Source organism: Rhododendron vialii, chromosome 9a, assembly GCF_030253575.1.
Source record: "Rhododendron vialii isolate Sample 1 chromosome 9a, ASM3025357v1".
NCBI lineage: Eukaryota > Viridiplantae > Streptophyta > Magnoliopsida > Ericales > Ericaceae > Rhododendron > Rhododendron vialii.
This window is the reverse complement of record NC_080565.1, coordinates 38877050-38897528: the sequence shown is the minus strand read 5'-3', so window position 1 is coordinate 38897528 and position 20479 is coordinate 38877050. Positions and strand designations below refer to the sequence as shown.

Below are 20479 nucleotides of genomic sequence, written 5' to 3'. Positions count from 1 at the left end.
CCCTGGCTCTGCTAAATAATCCTATACACAAACATAATTTTTAAAAAATCTGTCCATGAATTATAATCCATCTGTTGTTCTAGACATCTCAGCAACCATAACTTCGACTAAAGGAGAAGAATAACAAAATACAAAGGAACCAATGAATGATGTTCATCACCTACTCAAAACCCTTATACAGTAACGCTCGTATTACAAAAATCAATCCGCTCTAGGCTATCCATTTGCCCATCAACTGAATATTCCACAATCATCAACCATGGGACCTGGTTCAAAGCCATTTGTTGGACTTCTTAAACTGGAGAGTTTTTTAGACAACCTCGGACTCAAAGGTAAAGGAGGTGATGCAACACAAGAAATATCAATATTGCTAGCTACAGTTGGCAAAGCTATAGGTCTAGATTCCAAACTCAAAGGGTCCGCAAAGGTGGTGGCGTCCATTGAACCAGAGCTAGATATATGCCTCATCATCGGATCATTCTCATAGCCACTGTCATGTACAGACAGTTTGGGTGCTGAACAAGCTAAAGGAATCTCAGCAAGTGTACTTCCAGAAGGTTCCAGAGTAGGAAACCCTTCAGTGCTAGTTGCCTCACGAAACACAATCAAATCTGATTTCTCTGACACCATACTTTCCAAAGGTGGTGGCAAGCACTGGGATAAGTTGAAATTGTACTGCTGAATAGCCTGTGTCTGGACATAATAAACCTGAACATTCTGTTCCCCTTGGAAGTATTAAATCACCAGTTCCCGTAAATCTTAAAATCGGCATGGCTACAGTGAACTCAGAAATTTTATCCATTCCGGTTGCGGTCCGAATTGGGACCATACTCTAACTGTGTAGCAAACAGCATTCTTCTTGGCATTTGCTATTAAGAGGAGACCTGCTTGAGACAGGGTAACAACTTGATTAAGGAATGACTCTTCAATTTGAGATTCAAATGAATTCTCCAAGTCCAATGTCTGGGTACAATGCCATGCTTCAGCATTGAGCAGCCAGCCTTCTTCACTTGCTAAGGTCCATATCTTCAATTCTTGATTCATTGGACCCTGTCAACATTCTTCTAAGCATTATACAAAATATGAAAATAACACATCTGACGAACGAGCATGTTAAAAAGCATATGAACGAAATTAAGAACTCTTAAACGTGGATTTGTTAGGTCAAATTTCATATCTGCAGCACTGTCACAATTCTTCCCATCCAAATCAAGAATGCACTTTCACAATTGTACACTACCTATCATGCCATTCAAGAAGGGCAAAGAAATGTCAAAACATTGACCTGAACTAGCAAGGTAAGGAAACCTACTCAATGAACTTGTCAAAATGACACAGATATATGCTCTGAAAAGATGTACCCCTGATATGAGAGGAATGCGATCTGGGATGAGGAGCAGTCAAGAATGTAACAGAATAAACAGGTTGACCGTAGTGTGGCCTCAGTACCACAGGTGCTTGCTGTTTGCGGTCCTCCCAGATTTTTATCTGTTGAAAAAGGAATATTTAGTATGCAGATACTCAGGAACCTGAACCCAAAAGAAATTAGATCGAACACCCATAGGCATGATGAATACAGGAACTGGAAAGACATTAAATTATTCCAATTAGTAGTTACTATTAATAAAGCCCAAACATACAAGGTGTAATGTAATGAAAGAATTTCAGCCATAAACTCTGCACCTTTTGATTTCTTTTGAGTGACAAGTCACTGGCTTTGAAGATGCTGCGCTTGCGTAGTGTTGGTTTTTGGCTACTAGTATTCCCTTTTTGAGTTGCAAATCCATTTCCGCCACCTCTGCTAATGTCAGAATACTCATCATCACTAATACCTCAATTAGTTAGCATTAAGATCCTTTGCTGGACGTGCCGATTCACCAGTAGCTTGATCATTGCCACACACAATAGCTAGTTCGTCTAGCATCTCAATCTTGTTACCTCTAAACGTTTTGCATCTTGATTTGCCTGCATTAGTAATATGCCACAAAAATTTAAACCACCATCCCAGCGAGAAGAAAATTTTCTAATCAGATATGATGGTACAAAACTTAACAGCCACATATGTAGCCGACACTACATAGATGCAGTCAACCATGTTACTCAACATTTCTTGCATGAATCTGTATTTCTTGCATGATTGCGAGTGAGAGAGAGGTTAAAACTCAAGTTCATAGTTGAACATGCTGCAGTATATGCATGGTTTTTAAACCCTTATCCACTTTGTAGCATTCATTAGCTTGATGCACTAGTGCCAAAATGAGGCACTTGTCCATCTCTTCAGTCCAAAGACTCCAAACTATGTTCTTCCCCTTTTTCTTCCTGTCCCTTATTGGATATTGAGAGTCACCTGGCTAAAGTATTGTTCTAGCAATAATGTAAGTTAATTCTTTTTTGCTCAAAAAAAAATAGAAGCATTCAAAAAAGATTGAACCATACCTTTAAAAGTTAGTATATCCTAGACAATCAAGTACAAGAGTTCAACATAAAACGAAAGACTACCAATCAGATGTATCTAGAACGGAGAATTCAGCATTTTCAAACATTAAGTTAACATCCTACAAAAAGTTGACGTCCAACAGAAAAATCAGCCCACATTGCGTTCATTATTTCGGTTTGAATTCTCTTCCCTACCCTTCCATCTTCAGCCCTTGTCAAATGTGTCGAAACTGTATCATGAATGGGAGGAGCTTGATTTGCAAGCTCTCGGTCAACAATATGTAGAAGCGGATCATCTGGCATTATTCCTCGAATGTGATTGCAGCAATTACTAGCTTTCATAGCTAAACATCGGTTCTTCCACCAAGATTAATAGTCATAAGAACACATCAACGGATTGTGGTAAATTAGTGACCATGAAAATCCCACGCAAACAGTTGTCAAAAAATGATCACATTCACGCTAACTGCGAACATTTGTTGTCAATACTAATGATAAATTCAGGTGAGCAGTTTCGTTTTTTCTTTAGTTTCCATGTGGAAAATCAAAAAGAACAACGAACTTGATTTCAAGGTATCCGCGAGAAATCAGAAAAAAAAAAATAAAAAATCGGGGACTTATCCAAACAGTTTTTTTTTTATTGAACTTCATTAAACGGTTCAATAAAAAAGTGCTCAAATCAAGCCTTTTCCGGTTATTTTCTTTTGCTAATTTCTCGCGAGCACCATTCAAATCACGTTCTGAATATATTGAGCGGCTTGGATCATGAAAATTTATGAAACTATGAGATTAAGATTTTGAATTTTTTTAAAGGTTTTTTTAAGGTCCCGGAACCGCCCCGATATAAAAAACGGCATCAGGGGACTGGTTTTGAGTTAGAGCTAATAAAACCAATGAGATGAAAAAGGTGTGGAAACGGGTATGAATCTAACCCAGGACTAACGCCATCGCCTCCTGTGCAGGGGTTGAAGCTCTTCGATTTCGTACCCGTGATCTCACCACCTCCCACACGAACAAAGGATCTAGGGTTTTTTTGTGATTAGGTCGGAACATCGACGGGAGACGGAGAGGGATTGACAGAAAATGATTTACGCCTTTTTATAAAGGTGTTTTTTTATAGTTAAGCTAAAAGCGTGGTTACTACGGACACGCTTTTTATTTGTCGCGGCCAGAGCTACAACCCGTTTCTGGCCGCTAACTTTTGTGTATTGGCCGCAAATTTTAACAGTTAAAGTTAAAAGCGTGAATTACTGATAACGCTTTTATTTTCTTGCGGTTAGAGCAAGTAAGCTGTGTCTTGGCCGCGAGCAATTGTGGTGGCGACGTCGTTTTGTGTAACCTCGTCTCGGAAACACGAGTTTGCGCTGGTGCCAGTCGGCCCCAAATACGCAGCCCGACCCGCCCAAATTGGGGATGATCACCTCCAACGAATTCAACCGTCGCCACGTGCGAGCAGCTAACCCTAACATCAGTCGTCCTCCCCATTTCCCCCAAGATTTATCTAATCTCTCTCTCTCTCTCTCTCTCTCTCTGCATCCGTAATAAATTTCGCTGAAATCTTCGTCCTAAACGGGCCTCAATTCTCTCGAAACTACTTCTAGCCTTGCATTTCAGGTACGTAGAAGCTCAATTTTTATTCAAATTGTATCCGATTCAAATTAGCCTACGGATTTCGTCAATTTCATGTTACCTAATTCAATTCAGGTCGATGTTCTTTGTCGGTGCTTGGATATTTTCTCCGGCAGTTCTTGTTATTATCGCTTCTTCTCATCACAAAGCTATCGATTCCTTTTTATTTAGATGTACTCCTATGGAGTGTTTGGATAGGTTCCTGTATATGCGAATTTGGAAGTGTAAAATCCCTGTGTTTATTAGCTCGTGGATCTCCATCCCTGGTCAATTCGCTCAGAACAGAGCTCGATGAGGTAGAGCGCTTTGGTTTTTCTCATCGGGTGAAAAACCACTACTTGCCAATTTGAGCCATGTGAATTGAGCTGGTTTTAGTTAGTTATAACATTGATTAGGCGCCCTGTATAAATCTCTCTAAGAAGTTGGACAAGCTGCTCCTCCTAACCGGACTCGCGTGTGTGTAGATCGTTTTCCGTGGCTTTGTAGTGGATTTTGTCGGCTCTCTCTCTCTCTCTCTCTCTCTCTCTCTCTCTCTCTCTCTCTCTGTTTCTTTGTCTCCTTTCTCTCTGTCTCACTCACGAGTACAGACTCTCGCCCTCTTTATCTCAATTTTCTTGAAGCAGTCATAACCTACGCATTTGTACGTATTACGAAGTTAAATAAGAAATTGAATTCACGTATCATAGTGAAGAGAGAACCTTCCTTATCTGGGTCGTCATCGTCTGGGACCACATTGTCCTAGTTATTGCTGGTATTCATGCATGCACACGATGACTGTGTTTTATGTGATACGTAGTTCTGGTTATGCAATCTTTGTAGTTATTGCAAGTAAGCTGAACCATGTGCAAGCCAACCCTTGATCGATTCCTTTACATGGTAGATATTTTTGGCGTTTAGAGAGGTGTATAGGTTCTATTTATTGTTTGGTCACTTTTCAAACTTGTCAGCTTGTTGGCCTTTTTTTCTACACTCTAATATGTACATGGGTGGTATTCCCGTGATGCCTATTCAATAAACTTATTACTTATCAAAATAATAAAAGTAAACTTGAGTGGCTATTGTTCAATTTAGAATTTTTTTTCCAGTCAAATACATTCCTGGGAATGATTAATGACTCTACATGAACATGTTAACGAATTCGCATTGACAGGTAGTTCTGCAACTATACCGATAGCGCGAAATGAGGATCTTTGTATGTTTTTCTTTTTCATCTTCGAAATAGCAAATACAGGAAGTTGCGTGATGGGCTAAAGGATATCACCTCTTTGTTGGCCGCAAGGGAGAATACATTGTAGTAGTCATAGAGAGAGGAAATGGAAGTGAGATTTGAAGTGAAGAACAGGATCGGGCTTTGTTGTTGCTTGACAGAATTTAAATTGATAATCTCTGTAGTTTTTGTTCGGAAAAAGAGCTAATTTCTCATCCCAAATCTCAATTGTATTGAGCACGTCAATTAGGATGTGTATTCTAGCTAGTGCACTTCAATTGAAGAACACGTCAATAAGAGTAAGCACTAGCTTTTAGTGCAGTCTACTGTCTCATCTCAAAGTTTATAGTCATCTGAAGTTTCTTATGTTCTTTCATAATTTCAAACCAATTTTTTATGATAAAATTCCTACATGTTCTTCACCTTATGACATTTGAATACTTCAGCGACCATTACCTCCATGGAAGCTGCATTCCATTTCTTTTTTTTCCTTTTAAAGGACTTTTGTTAGTGAATGTCTTCCGCTACCATGTGTACAATTGGCAGTCCAAAATATTGTGTGATGCAGATTATTGTGTCTAGAAAATGTAAATTTGGGTAAAGAACTCAAAAATCAAATTCTTTCTAATATTCTTTCTCAATATGGATTGTGCAACATCTCATCACTATTTTGGGCTCCCTCTCCTTTTACTCATTGAATGCAATAGTTGTTTTCCTCTTCCCTTTTAGTAGGTATTTGTCAACGTGGTTGGCACAAGCAACACACGCTAAGCAATTTCTGTAAATGGACAAATAAAGAAAGGCTCGGGATTTGCATCATAAGAATGACTTCTTGTAGGTGTGACAAAACGTGGTTGGAACGTTTATATCCTTAAGGCTGAAAAAAATGGTGACGAGCCTTTGATCTCAAATATAATGTGAAACCTTTATCAAGTAGATGAGAATTTAATGAGGAGTGCTCTCATGAACAAAATGGCAAACTAGGAATGCAAAAAAGTAATAAGGCTAATGGTTGCTATTCAGCCGTGTCATGCCAAATCCTTTAGTTACCTGAAGAAAGGAGGCAAAAGAAGAAAAAGTAAATAAAGGCAAACTAAAAGCCTCATCATTGAGTTATACAACGAGTGGATTGGCATATGGCATTTTCTATTTCGGCATACTTCTTTTGATTTTGGTTAAAAAAAGATAACTTTCTTGTTTCAAAATTTGGAGAATATCCAATTATTTTTCCCTTTGGGCTTCATTTGCTTTTGAAACTGCACTCTTGTATATATTGCATACCTTGCACACTTCTGTTTTTGTGATGAATGGTTTCAACATTCGAGTTGTACATAAATCTCAATCAAGGGTACTTACATGCAGGTTCCTTTTTGCTAGTGAAATAAATGTCCATATTAAAGTGTCCATTATTCCGATCCCTTTCTATCCCTCTTGCAGTTTTACGTCTCCAAAGAAAGAAATTGTAATTATTGCATCTCCAGCCATAGCACCCTATCATTTCTTAGTTATTGAGTTTTTCTCTTTTCCGTGCCCATAAGCCAAGTGACAGGGATTGAAGAAGGTTTCTTCTTAAGAAACTGCTAGCTTGAATTCAGAACGCACCAACTAAAATGCACGGGTAAAGAGTCTACACTCACTTCACAGAGTTAATCTTTCAAAGGAGGAAAACTTCCTCTTCCATTGTTTCTTCCAAACTCTTGAAGTCAACGGTACAAGGTGGTCCCGTTTGAAGAAATTCCAACAGAAATTCTTCACGCTCGGATGTCGGAAGGTACAATGGCAGTTGTCAAACCAGAGGTATGATTACCATTCTATGCAGACCTTGTAGGTAAAGAATATCATTTTGTTCTACTATAATTGCGAATTGGTTTTTGGGAACTTTTTTCACTTGTTTAACAATAGTATGCATTACACTAATATGTGCACTGTTTGTGTTCAATACTGATTTTTTATCGGACGTCTGTCGCTCTCTTTGTTAGGAGTTCCATACAATAGCAATGATACTTGTTTAGAAACTGTAGATTACCATGAAGGGAATTGGCTTTACGCAAATTGTGCTGGTATCGGACTATTAGGCATGAGGTTTATATATGCTTTGAAAGACTATGAGTTAGGTCATTAATGTAATTCTATCTCCATTGGTTTAATATAAGTTTTGTCTTGCTTGGTGTGTAATTTAACTTGTTCCTTTGGTGTATCAAGATGAAGTCTTACATCTGGGTCCAAACTGCTGATGGATCTATCCAGCAAGTAGAGGAAGAGGTTGCCATGTTTTGCCCAATGATATGTCGAGAAGTACTTCAAACAGGCATGGGATCTTCCAAAAACTATGCCATATCTCTTCCTCAACGAGTCAATCCTGCCACCTTGGGCTTAATACTTGATTACTGTCGGTTTCATCAATTACAAGGCCGCTCTAATAAGGTTTGATATGTTTTGAACTCTTTTATTCACTTAAGTAATTGTTGTAGTATGGATAACAATTTTGTAGGTCATCGTTAAAACTATCACCTTCAATATTTGCAACATTTTTGGTTTCCTATTAGGCACTCTTCCAGTGAACTATCCCTGTGGCCTCTTATTTCCACCACGTTAAGAGCTGATTATTGTGTTCCTTTATTAGGAAAATGATATCCAGGATTAAAAGCTGTCCGTTCCATTAGCATCTGATTTTTTTGGAACTTGCATTTTGTCCTTGATTCCTTTCGTAGAAGATATGCGGTAGATTGAAAATTGTGAAAAAATTCGCTAGTCTTGAGCTGAAACTTATACTCATTCTCGTAAGGTTGCTTGGGATGCTATCTGCTTGCCTAAAAAGGAGGGTAGTAAAGGAATTAATATGCAAATGGACTGGAACAAAGCTTCAATGTCAGAGAAGTGTTCTATTTGATCCTACTTTACATCCTTATAGCAACAGGCACAATGGGACTGCAAATAAGTGAGAACTTTGCGAAATAGTTATCATTCATTCATGTCACTGGGATTAGTTTTACTACCTCCCTTTGGTTTGATAACTCCCCCCTCGCTCTCTTGCCCTAATTACTTCACTTGGAACTCTTGGAGAATGTCTCCTGCTTCTGTTTATACACACTTTAGTTTTCCCCTAAGAATATTCCTTAACTTTATTCTTTGGATAGGTATCATGGGTAAGCTTTGATCTAGGGACGAGATTAGAGAATAGGGTGTCATAAGGGGTTCCTCCTCCTATCTTACTATGTAATCATCAGGTGAAAGGCTGCACATCTATACTTCTCTTGCCCTTATTCTGGAGCTCTGTGGTAATTTGTTTGTAAGTGGTCTTAGTGTCAAGAATTGCAATGGTTTATTATATCATCTGGAAGCTGGCCTGGACAGCATTGACATGTTATACTTGGCATAAAAGAAACTTCATAATCTTCCGAGGCTTCCATAGATCTAGATAGCTTCTTCTGGATCAAATTAAGTTTGATATTAGGACTAAAGCATAGCAACTTCAAGTCTTCAAACCTTCTAGCCTCAATTATACTCTCTGTAATACTTAGCATGTCCCACACTCCATTTTTAATCATCATAACCACTCTGCCCCAAGGCTGGTAAAGGTGGGTATGCCCTCCTTGTAATATGCTTCCTTGATTTCTTACCTGAATTAAATCTCTCTCTCTCTCTCTCTCTCTCTCTCTCTCTCTCTCTCTCTCTCTCTCTCTCTCTCTCTCTCTCTCTCTCTCAATTGATTGATTGATAGATGGCGAAGGATGAGGGAGTGATTATTTTGGACAGTACTGACACTGATTTATTGTTTCTGCATCTAGGAGCGGAAAATTTTTGATGAGAAGTTCGTTCGTTTAGATACAGAAAAGTTATGCGAGTTGGCATCTGCTGCTGATAGTCTCCAGTTGCGGCCATTGGTTGACCTCACTAGCCGTGCCCTTGCTCGAATGATTGAAGGGAGAACTCCAGAGGAAGTACGTGAGATATTTAATATACCCGATGATCTTACGGAGGTATTGTCTCGAGAGTAAAGTCCTTTTTTATTTGTCTGTTTTCACTGTTTTCTGACATTGATCTTGTGTTTCAGGAGGAAAAGTTGGAGCCATTGAGAAACATAACTGACGATCCACACATTAGGCTTCTCAATCGTCTATATGCTAGAAAGAGGAAAGAATTAAAAGAGAGGGAGCAATTAAAGGTGCTTACATGTACTGTGTCAGATCACTTTCTTTGTCTGTCTGTCTGTCTGTTAATGCTTACTACTGTGGACATAATTCGTTTCCCTCCCCTAGTGGCAAATATAGTGATGTTAAACATATAGAACTTGTAGATAAATGTTGGCACTCATTGCTAATGTACTGTCCTTATCTTTCAGAGTATTGAAAATGAAGAAGAGCGCGTTGATAAGCGCTCAGTCGATGATCTCTTGTCGTTTATTAATGGCGGAGATGGAGGTATGTGTGAACAATGGTTCTACTCCATCGTTTTGTGGTGATTGCTGGCTGCATCATTTTGCTTTTGGGCAGAATTGCATACTGTATGGAAAAAGGGAGAGCAAGATGAAAGAAAGAGAAATTTTGTTTAGTATAGGTTCCAAACAAAGAAAAAGATTTGGTTGGTTAAACAAAGAAACAGATTTGGTTGTTTTAGGGGAATAACTGCTAAGGGTGCCTCTCATGAACATATTGAAGTCTAGAACCTCAAGGAAAGGAGAAGATCTGAGTGTGGTGGTTCTTATCAGTCATGACTCATGCACTTTGGATTTTCATATTTACCCTTCATTGCTTGAACTTCTAGCGATGTGTAGTTCTTGCTTTTTCATGTATGGGTACTATTTACATACAAAACATGTGACATGGCTTCAAATTGAGGTTCATCCAAAAGCCGGTGTGCTTTATTGTAGCTGGACTAGAAGTAGTGGCACGCTGGATGGGTGTGCAATTCACAAGTTAGGATGTTTTCGGAAAACAAACCTTAGGATGTTTTTCACACTCTTTTCGCTAGTTAATTGGAGTTAATGCTTTGCAGATTCAAAAGGTGTTAGAGCTATTAAGAACAAAAAGAAGAATCGGAAGAGAAAAGATCAATTACCAAGGAATTCTTCTTCAAACAATGGAAATGGAGACCATAAGAAGGTTGCCACCATGTTTCCCCTTGTTATGCATGCACGTCGCTGCCTTTTTTTTTTTACTGCAATGTTATTCGTTCCCTCCCTTTTAGGGAAGACAATAATGCTTTTGGTCATAGTTGGTACGGGGTGTTTTGTCGACCTAGAACTTTAATGGTATCTTATGCTTGCCAGAATGATACAGTTGACAATGTGGCTTCTCCAAACAAATCCTCAAAATTTCAGGATTCTGAACCTGTCACCTTTTCACCTAACCTTGAATTTGTTGAAGATGATATGGATGATGAATTAGATCCTGCTATGAGGGAAGAAATTGACAGGTTTGATGGTTTTCTGAATATGACTCTTGAAAATCTTTTGTGCACAAATTTCTTTTTTTGCTTTCATCTCTCTTTTCCTTCTCCGTTAACTACTCCTCTCTTTTCTGCTTAATTTCACTTATTACTTTTTTAAGAGCACATGTTTCTGTTCGTATTTGGAAATTGATTTTAACCAGATTTAAAGGACTCTTCATGTATTCACTGGTAAACTGCAGGGAAGTTGAGGATTTTGCAAGGAGATTGAACTCTGTTTGGCCAAAAAGAATTCAGGAGAGTGTATCTTTGGGCAATGAGAGACTTGTTCCAATGTCTGTGTACGGCAGTGGTTCGTTGAAGAGATTTAGTGGTATGCTCTTAGCCCTTCTCTGAGTTGGATTCCTTAAGCCTGTTCTTTATATCACAAAAAAAGATCAAATCAAGCACATTGGAGGAGTAAATGCTCTAACCAAACAGTAAGGGTGCTAGTGTCCATTTAGTCCATTGGGTGGAACACTCCAACGGCTTAGGTTGCATATTGCCAGTGAAGTAACTTAATTTCAATTTCAATTGTCCTGTCAAAAGAAAAAAAAAAAGAAAGTTCTTTGCTTTGACCTCCACCATATTTCTCTCTCACTTGATAATTGATAGTAGAACAGTAGAAGGCAAAGAAGCAGAAAACACAAACAGAAAAGGTGGTCTTCTTATGTTTTAAGTAGTTTAATATTGAAACAGGTTTCAGCAAGCAGCAGTAATCCAGATGACCCATTTCTCACAAGTTGCAGCTTCAGCAGTTTCGAGCAAAGCGCTTGAAGAGAGGACCGTCCCAGAGATTAGTCCTCAGATTCCTGCATGTTGGAAAAGGCTTGAAAATGTGGGCAAATGGGGGTATAACCTCCTGTTGTAACTTCTAGGCTTCAACACAAAATTTTCCTTGTACATCTTTGTTTTTCTGTCAGCCTTGGAACAGTTTTCAGTTTCTTTAATTTCTCATGTTGTGGGATTGTCTGTGTGTAGCGGTTGTGAATGAGCAATAATGTTGTACGATACTCTCGATTTTTTCATTGATTTTGAATTTTCATCAATTGAGAAATCAACATGTTGTTCGGAACGTGCTCGTGCTTGAAATGTGAAATAAACGCTGCCCGCATTGAATTTCATGTTATGGGTTCAGGTTGCAGTTTTGCTTTCATTTCAATTTCTGTTTATGAGATGGTGTTGGATTCGGGTGAATTGGAAGTCATTTCATCCAAGATTCTCTAGCATTTTCTTTGAGAAAGGTGCACAGGGAAATGGAAACAAAGAGAGACAAGCAGTACAGCAAAAGAGGACTTAAGGCCTCTCATACATGATTCATCTCATACTATGTTCAATGGATCCATTGTCAATCGCGAGAACCAGGAAAAAAAATTAGACGCACAGAAACTTATACTCCTACACAATTTATCTAGAATGACATGACGATGATATTTTGGAAATTATGCGCGTCTCACAGTTACGAGGATTTATATCACAAAATGAATGAACCACTCAAGAAGTGCAACAACGATACCGTTTTGTTAGCTTGGATTAGCTTAATATTCTATACTATGGGCTAAAATGCCCTGGCCAAAATTGATGATTTTAGGCAATTAATAATAAGGAGATAAATGTAGAAAATAACTAGGGGAACGGTACAACTCAAAGCCATTATCATTCAGTGTTTGATTGACCTAAAATATTCCAACTCCAAAGCAACATCTTGGTTTGCCTCAATGGAAGCCAAATTATTGTACTAATTCCTTCTAAACCAACACTGAAAATCTTACAGTTTGCTTGCACCAAGGAAACAAACTTTTTCTTTTATAAAAAAAGGGAAAACATAAAAAATAAAAATAAAAAATACATAAGATCACAACTTGGAGTTGTAATATGTTGTCACTCTTTACCCTTGTACCCTTCAGAGTAGTACTTCTTGAAGGCCTTGGGAAGATACACTGGCAACAAAAACCCAAACAGGTTGAAGGACCAAAAGGCCAAATTAGCAATGGCAAGCCCTCTTCCCACATACAGTCTCCACTCTCCTCCACTGTGTTGTTCATCCACCTTTGAAATCTCAGCCCTCAGCCACTCTGCAATTGTGAATATCCTCCGCGAGTTGTAGAAAACCGGGACGAAAGCCCGGACCGGGATTGAAAACCGCCCCGAAAATGTCAGCCCTTCCATGAATACTTGACTTGCCAAGAGGAAAACGTGGGGTGCCGCAGCTTTGATGCCTGTTTGATCAAATTACGATGATGAAAACAGAAAGAGTAAAAAAAAAAAAAAAAATGACATAATCTTACTGTAGAATTTGAATATGATGTTGAGTTCCAATAACCTTTATTAAGAAAACTTGATTATTACAATGATTGGACACAAAATGAGCGATCCCCCTACATGGTGGGGTCCTTGTTGAGTTTGTGAAAGCCTAATTCGGTCTAATTTTGTGATTGTTCTGAGCACGCCAAGTCTTATTAGGGCCAAACAAGGTAGTGTTGTAGACCGTAGTTGACTATGCAGTCAATGTAACTTGTATTGAAAATTGGTGCGAGCTGTACTAATCGACACAGAACCACGTTTAAATCTCAACGTATTGAGTTTCCCGTTTCTTATCTTAATATTTCTTAGCACGATGTGTGTCTATTAGTTTGACCTACACATGCACTGGCGGAAGTATATAGGGGCTTGGGTGGCCCCGGCCTCTCTCGAGATTTATAATATTTACCTAGTATTACATGTAATATGGTTATTACTTATATAATTAGTATAGCAATCTCTAGAATTATGAATGATTTTGATTTGATCTAGACAAAAATTAAAGTTATTTTATATTGGCGGGTAAAATTTTCTCAAATTCTTTCATAGTAAAAAATAATAACACATATGCGTTGCAATGATCAACAATAATGTAAAAGATATTATATCCGATATATTAATGTAACACAAAGCTACACCATATATTGAGTACATTTTTGCATGAAAATGCTTTTTTTATGTTCGGTCCGTGACAAAATTCTGGCTCCGCCACTTAACACATGCAACATAACTTGAAAACATGACTTGAATAATGATTCATTTTATCGTTTTCCACATTGAATCCAAACCTTGAAAGGAGTATAAATATCCAAAGGCGATAATTCAATGGTAAAATTCCAGTGCAGTACCTTCTTTGTCCCCTTCGAAAATGCCTTCAAAGATGTAAACAATCGGAAGAAAAAGCCCGACCAGTGCTCCGACCGATACATAGATGCCAAGAATTTTATTATTCGAGGCAAAAACAGGGGATTCGGCATTAGGAGATAGAATCGGGAACGCGATCCTAGAAATCAGGTGAATGTAGACGAGAGAGAAGAGTACAAAGGCGAAGTCCTCGACGCCGACCATGCCGCTGGCGGCGAGGACGACGGTGGCGGCGAGGGCGTTGAGCTGGCGGAAGGTGAAGTAACCGCCGCCGCCGCCTGCGGTGCTCTGTTTCTTGGAGAGGAGGGTTTTGAAGTCTTCGTGTTGTTTGTGTTCCACTTCTTCTTCCTCCTCTTCTTTTGGGAGACGGATGTCGCTGATTGGACCAACCCCACCTGACATTTTCGTTACTTCTTTTTGTTGGGAAATGATGAGTTTTTTGTTGTGGGTGTGTAGAGGGGGAAAGGTTGGAGGTTAGAGATAAGTCTGGTTTAGAGAAAGTAGTTAAAGTGTGGTTTGAACTGGGTTTTCTGAAGATGAGTGGTGGAGAGGAGTGAGAGGATTTTGAGAGAGAGATAGGAGGGAGAGGTGGAAGAAGTGGGTGTACAAGCGGCAATTGGCGAGTAGTTTGTGGAAGAGGAGGGGATACGTGGCGTTTAAAGGGAGGTTGTGGTTTTTTGACACTAATCTGATCCTGCGCCTGTTTAATAAGCAATTGAATTCTGCCCTTTTTTTTTTCTATAGCCACACTTCCTTTTTTATGTTGAAAGTGTGTATATTTTTTTGCCAAAAGACAAAAAAATGATTGTAGATATAAAAAAAAATAGCGTAAAAATCAAACCCCTTAATTTTTTACCTGAAATTACATGATCAAGGTTACACTTCTCCTTCAAGACAATGAAAGAAAAATACGACTTTGAACTTGAATTCCGAGAATAATCTGATTCAATCATTTGGATTTTTTCATCCAGTAACAATTTTTTTGCTCGATAAATATTGTACTGTTTGAAAGATTTTTATGAAGATGTGAAATCATTGCATTAAATTGAAAGAATTTGAATTGTCCCTCATTCGAAGATAGTACAAAAGAATAAAAACCAAAAATGCACTTTAGTAAGCATTGGAGATTGATTCTTGAAAATATTTGGGACCTGTAGTACATCCTTCATCGCAGAGATGTGATGCAACATCTCAGTTGTTCAACTTAGCAATAAATTATCCAAATTTTGAAAAAAATTCGTGGAAATAAATTTTTGAAAAATCTAATCATTAAAAATACCAGTGCACCTCGACACTATATAGTCTCGGGTCATTCTTAAAACGGGGAAGATTTGAGATGGACTTGCACCCCTATATCTTTATTTCCTTCAAAGTTCCCTTCTTCTTTTTATATTTTTTATTAATGGCTTCTTAGCAATTTTTTTATTGAACTGAAAAAAAAAAAAACAAATTAGTAGTATATACTTTCTTTTTCATAATTTGATTTCGCAGGAAATACTTTTCTACAATTGGAGAAATCTTTGGCCACTTGGGCGGGCGGCACGTGATATTTTATCGGCGATTTTAGTAGTTTAAATGTGTTTTGGACAATTTTAATCGTTCAAATGTGTTTTGGACGGTTCGAATTTGGGAGAGAAAAATAGGAGAAAGTAGTCGGGGGAGGGGAGAGAAAGCGGAGAAATCTGGACCGTCGAAAACCGGCCAATAGGACGGCCCAATTATTTTCGCTCCGCTTCCGTTGGTTAGGGTTGCTACAAAACTCTACTGGAGTACTAGTTTGTTTCCCTCGAGTTTCTAGTTCAACTGTCGGTGGCTTTATCCACTTCGCTATTCTTCTTCTTCTTCTTCTTCTTCTTCTTCTTCGACTTCTCCGTCTCCGAATTTGCTCTTTAAATCAGTTATCATCACCACAATTCCCTGAACTTTCAAAAATCTCTTCAAATTCAATCAACCATTCTATAAAGGTACGTTCCTCCCCCGATTCGCATTCGGTATCTTTTTCAAAAACTAGATTTCCCTCGGCCGTTTGCCTTCAATTGTTCGCGCTTTTACGTCCCGTGGGTAATGTTCGGAAAATTGACCGGAAAACGGCATGCTATTTTAACCGGTCTAGCCAAGGCAAGGCAAGCCAATTGCTTGTCAGCGGGCTAGGCAAGCCATAATTCAGTACCCTCATTTCATAGCTCCGTAGAGTGTAATTTGCTCCTATCGCTGTATATATAAATGTGTGTAAACGTTTGGTAGTCGCTCATGAATTTGCAAATGCCTATTTCCTGCTTTTAAATTATTAGCTGTCCCATGAGGGTGAATGTGTGTTTGTACTTTGTGTATATGCGGATAAGCACTAGTATCTAATTAGGGCTGTTAAATGAACAAATCATCTTGAAGAACCGGGGTTGAACATGTTGGGCTTGTGAAGCTTGATTCCGTCTGGTTTTGCGCTTGGCTGACTATTCAGGGTTCGACTTGCCCGTTTAGGTTGCGCTGTCTAGAGGGCATTGTCCTCGAAACCTTGACTGGGTATTACTGTAATTGGTGACGTAAACCCTAGGTTATAAATACTTGTTATAAGCATCAACTAATGTAATTTGCGCTCTATTAGTATTCATTTCATAGACACTGGACACTGTTCTAAGCCGTGTATGCATGGTTGGTAAAAACCTACGATATAGGATACGTTTCCCACCTCAAACCCTTTTTTTATAGAAATCTTTCAATACTATGACGTATTCTATGATATAATTGCGTATCCCGATACGGTACGTATCCTACAATTATTTATTGACTAAAAATCGAAACCTTATTTTAGGAAGCAGAAGTGCAAAACCCCAAACACATTCTAAATAGAAGAGAGAACATATGTCGGCTCTTTGTTTCTTCCCTCAGCCAAGACACTAGAACACCTCAATGTGATAGACCTCACTTGGAAATCATCCTAAAAACTTGTTTTTTCATATTTGCAGTAGAATTTTGGTGTGTGAATTGGTATAAATATTTCTAATTGTATATAACGTATCTTACGATACGCGGTAGGTATCCCGATACGATTCATAAAAAGAGAAAAATGATATACGATACGTAGCCCGATTTGCAAACATTGCATGTGTGTACTCAATTACACAGATGGAGAATCACAGAAAAATCTTTATGTGTGTGTGTGTGGCGTTCTTTGTTTCTGTTCTTCATTGTTCTTCGGGCATTGTGTTTGTTGATTTGATCAATTTCTCAATAGAAAATATATTGTTCGACTCGATTCGATTTATTGGCAGTTCTAAATATATGGTGATTTATGTATTTGTTGGTTTGGAGTATTGATTTGGTGCAGGAATGGCAACAATTCAGCTTACTGCATCATCAATATTGGCTGGGAACTTGTTCTCATTTGAAGGGCTTAGGCCTTCAAAGGTTAGGATCTCATCAGTTGCTGTGAAACAAGTACGGCCGAGCCTCAGTTCCTTTCGTAGCCTCGTCGTGAAAGCATCCACCACTGTTGCGCCCAAGGTATAATGCTTCCTCTCCGGTTATTTACCTATCACTCTAAGCTCACGTGTTATTTGTTTCAAGTTTCAAGATTGAGTTGTTCTGGAAATTCGTTCTAAGGTTGATTGGTTAGGAGTGTGCTTGGATTTCTCATTTTTTAACTTACAAATTACTACTCTAAGGCTCTGTTTGGATAAGGGCTGACTCTAAATGAAGGTATTTGCCATTCTTATTCTGTGAGAATAGCTCGAAGTTGGGTTTGATAGTTCTGATATTGATTTGGGCACTGAGTTTGGTTTTATAGATTAGATATTGATTTGGCCACTGAGTCCGAGATTTTCACCATTATGACTTTGAAATAACTATTTAGGAGTGATTCGAAATGCTTCATGTTACGGTTTAATTCATCCTCCACTAGTTTTGAAATCTATGTACACTTAAACCTCTCAGTCTTGAAATTTCGTTATTTAAAATCCATTCCTATCCAAAGGGAGCCTTAATAGTTTTCAAGTTTGGTAGACTATAGGCTATGAAATGTCACAGCTTTCGAGTTGCCTTTGCAAACTCAAGGCGGACAACAATGCTGTCCTAGAATTGGTTTTCTATACGTTGAAGGAAGTGAAACTTTCACGAGTGTTGATTCTGCTCTCTTATTATCACGTCACTATACTCCTGCTATCTGTTCCATTGAGAGTGCAAATACCTCAGATAATTCACCTATTTATTTTCTGCACTCTAACGTTGGATTTCAGAAATGGGTGTATGGACTATGGCCCTTCTTTCTCTGTTATATTCCTTGCTAATCAATTCTCATGTGGATGGAGATCTTTAATACGCTTTGCTGTTCATCTGCCACTTAGCATTTTGATAGCTTCTTGTTTTTGTCATCAAGAGTGTTCAATTATTTGGTCATTCACTGGCATGGAACTCCTATTTCCTTTCTCGAGGGATAGTTGAGATTTATTACCCACGAGTTATTTTCTTAAATTGAATTTTTCTTCATGGCCAAAGATGCTTACACTTGTACAATTTCTCAATTCCGTGTCTTTTGTTCATTCGGGCTCGTGCTGTGATGGTTTTCCAATTTCTTAGCAAACGTCGCTCAAGCCATTGGGTGATAGAGTGCTGGTGAAGGTTAAGCCTGCAAGCGAGCAGACTGTAGGCGGTATCTTACTTCCATCGTCAGTGCAGTCAAAACCTCATGGAGGTGAGGTTGTTGCTGTTGGAGATGATAAAGTAGTTAGACCGTACAAGATTGACCGAAGTGTGGTAATTGCTTTGTCTTTTTAGATCTTCAGTTATCATGTTTTGTATTGCAGTTCACCAACTAATTTGATTTGCGCAGACTGGTACCCAAGTTGTGTATTCAAAGTATTCAGGGACTGAAGTGGAGTTCAATGGATCAGACCATCTCATACTAAAGGAGGAGGATATTATTGGTATTTTGGAGACAGATGACATGAAGGATCTGAAGCCCTTGAATGATCAAGTTCTGCTTAAGGTTAATAAGCTTCTTATCAATTGATTTCTTGTCATTATCATCTGCCTTTTTTTCATAGAGAATTAAACAGTATAATTGTTTCGTCAAATTTTAAAGGAGCCTCTGTCTTGGTTGTGGTGGGCGGCATGTCCCAGTATTATCTTCAGGTTTTTAAGCTCAGGAGAGCTGGAACTGTTTCTCCTGTAACAATAATACACACTGAAATGATCCGCATTATTTTGAAAGTCTGAAGTTGATTGTTTTTTTCCATGGTGGTGTTGATGACTGCAAGCCCCAAATAGAAGCATACCTCCGTGTCTTTCTGAAAACAGGGTTTCCAGATGTTTCTTTTCTCTTAGTAACTTGTATTTATGTAAAATTGCTCTTATATTTCGCTTTATGTTATGAACGTTGTGAAGGTATGACTGTCTTGTTCTAAATTCCAAAACTAGGTCGCTAAGGCCGAGGAAAAAACTGCTGGAGGCTTGTATCTAACTTCGGCAGCCAAGGAGATGAAACCTTCTACTGCCACAGTAAGTAATATATTCATCTAAATAAAGCTGTTTACTTCTGCCTTTTCCAAATGTCCAATATCTTAGATGAAATAGCTCTCTTGCGGTCTTGATTTCCCTACTTTATCTGGAACTAGGTAGAGTGCAGTCTCTTAATAAAACTTTGCATGTATTTAGAAGAATCTGTGTAAACAGGGAGGTGAATATTGGCGACCTAAATTACACTTAAGGTCCCTAGAGGAGTGGAGTTACTCCATCGACTCAAAATTTAGTTTTTATTCAAGTCCCTCCTGAACCTCAACACGATCACTTGACACCGTAGTAGCAGGAAGGACAACAATGGATCGATCCTCCCTGATGCTATTTTTTACTTTTTAGATTTTGTGCATTCAGAAGCTTTTGTAGTGGGTGAAACTTCTTCAATTTTGTAATTTCAAAAGCCTGTGTTGGGGTGAATTTTTATTTGAAAATCTGTCTCTCTTTGATAACAGGTGATTGCCGTAGGGCCTGGTTGTCTGGATGGTAAAGGTGATAGGCAGCCGTTACCAGTTTCTCCAGGAGACACAGTACTATATTCAAAATTTTCAGGGAATGACTTCAAAGGAATTGATGGTTCGCAGTATGTTGTTCTTAAAGCATCTGAACTGATGGCTGTGCTTTCTTAGTTTCTTGTTATGATGATACATGTTCTTTCCTTTACAAAAAAAATTCAAGGCACAGAATTGTACGAGAGAATTTTGTCACTGGACCACATGCGTAAATGGGTGTAGGTCAATTGCTACATTCTTACATTCTTAGTAGAGATAATAATATTTGGTGCTCCTTACAAGTTCTTTGTGGTAATCCAAAAATTGTTGGTCCATCTTTTCCTTTTTCGGATGTCCCTTTCTTTTTTGAAAGATTATTAGTATGAACCATTTAGCTTTTTGAATGCTCTCTCACCTATGGCTGAATGCAATTACTTGTGTCTCCCTAAAAGTAGGAACTCTCAGAAGGAACTAACATCATGAGACAAGAGAATCCAACTTCTACATCGTCAAAATGTTTTTTCGGCATGCAAAATGTTTATCCTTCATCCCCTTCTTGCACATTGTTCAACAATGTGACAATAAAAGGGCATCAGACAAACAATAAGATGAGATA

At 38.4% G+C, this 20479-nt stretch overlaps 3 protein-coding genes across 6 annotated transcripts; 2 read left to right on the top strand and 1 right to left on the bottom strand.

Annotated features, from left to right (window-relative positions):
* Window positions 1–3895: 3895 nt before the first annotated feature.
* On the top strand, window positions 3896–11823 carry LOC131300242 (SKP1-like protein 21). 4 transcript variants are annotated; one of them, XM_058325963.1, is made up of 11 exons: window positions 3929–4050; window positions 4141–4361; window positions 6811–7069; window positions 7475–7696; window positions 9061–9252; window positions 9327–9437; window positions 9615–9693; window positions 10268–10374; window positions 10542–10687; window positions 10903–11033; window positions 11399–11823. In XM_058325963.1, the coding sequence occupies exons 3-11, from the start codon at window positions 7034–7036 to the stop codon at window positions 11416–11418; spliced, it is 1044 nt and encodes a 347-aa protein (XP_058181946.1). In that variant the 5' UTR covers window positions 3929–4050; window positions 4141–4361; window positions 6811–7033; the 3' UTR covers window positions 11419–11823. The 4 variants fall into 4 exon arrangements, with proteins under 4 accessions (XP_058181947.1, XP_058181945.1, XP_058181949.1 ...); XM_058325964.1 differs by lacking the exon at window positions 4141–4361 and having other exon boundaries at window positions 3896–4050; XM_058325962.1 differs by lacking the exon at window positions 4141–4361 and having other exon boundaries at window positions 3912–4050; window positions 5216–7069.
* A 503-nt stretch (window positions 11824–12326) lies between these two features.
* LOC131300243 (uncharacterized) lies at window positions 12327–14496 on the bottom strand. The gene is made up of 2 exons (XM_058325967.1): window positions 13849–14496; window positions 12327–12918 (listed from the first exon to the last, which is right to left on the bottom strand). Exons 1-2 carry the CDS (start codon window positions 14264–14266, stop codon window positions 12581–12583), a joined length of 756 nt encoding a protein of 251 aa, XP_058181950.1. The 5' UTR covers window positions 14267–14496; the 3' UTR covers window positions 12327–12580.
* Window positions 14497–15546: 1050 nt separating this feature from the next.
* LOC131300241 (20 kDa chaperonin, chloroplastic-like) lies at window positions 15547–20198 on the top strand. The gene is made up of 6 exons (XM_058325961.1): window positions 15547–15828; window positions 17190–17365; window positions 18437–18613; window positions 18690–18845; window positions 19277–19357; window positions 19828–20198. Exons 2-6 carry the CDS (start codon window positions 17192–17194, stop codon window positions 19999–20001), a joined length of 762 nt encoding a protein of 253 aa, XP_058181944.1. The 5' UTR covers window positions 15547–15828; window positions 17190–17191; the 3' UTR covers window positions 20002–20198.
* Window positions 20199–20479: the final 281 nt, after the last annotated feature.

Excerpts from the sequence above, each read along its gene's own strand:
- LOC131300243 (XM_058325967.1), bottom strand. The coding sequence starts at position 14,266 with ATGTCAGGTGGGGTTGGTCCAATCAGCGACATCCGTCTCCCAAAAGAA. Across the intron at positions 12,919-13,848 it reads TTTCGAAGGGGACAAAGAAG|GCATCAAAGCTGCGGCACCC; the intron begins GTACTGCACTGG and ends TTGATCAAACAG.
- LOC131300242 (XM_058325964.1), top strand. The coding sequence starts at position 7,034 with ATGTCGGAAGGTACAATGGCAGTTGTCAAACCAGAG. Across the intron at positions 7,070-7,474 it reads TGGCAGTTGTCAAACCAGAG|ATGAAGTCTTACATCTGGGT; the intron begins GTATGATTACCA and ends TGGTGTATCAAG. Across the intron at positions 7,697-9,060 it reads TACAAGGCCGCTCTAATAAG|GAGCGGAAAATTTTTGATGA; the intron begins GTTTGATATGTT and ends TTCTGCATCTAG.
- LOC131300241 (XM_058325961.1), top strand. The coding sequence starts at position 17,192 with ATGGCAACAATTCAGCTTACTGCATCATCAATATTGGCTGGGAACTTG. Across the intron at positions 18,846-19,276 it reads ATGATCAAGTTCTGCTTAAG|GTCGCTAAGGCCGAGGAAAA; the intron begins GTTAATAAGCTT and ends TTCCAAAACTAG. Across the intron at positions 19,358-19,827 it reads TGAAACCTTCTACTGCCACA|GTGATTGCCGTAGGGCCTGG; the intron begins GTAAGTAATATA and ends CTTTGATAACAG.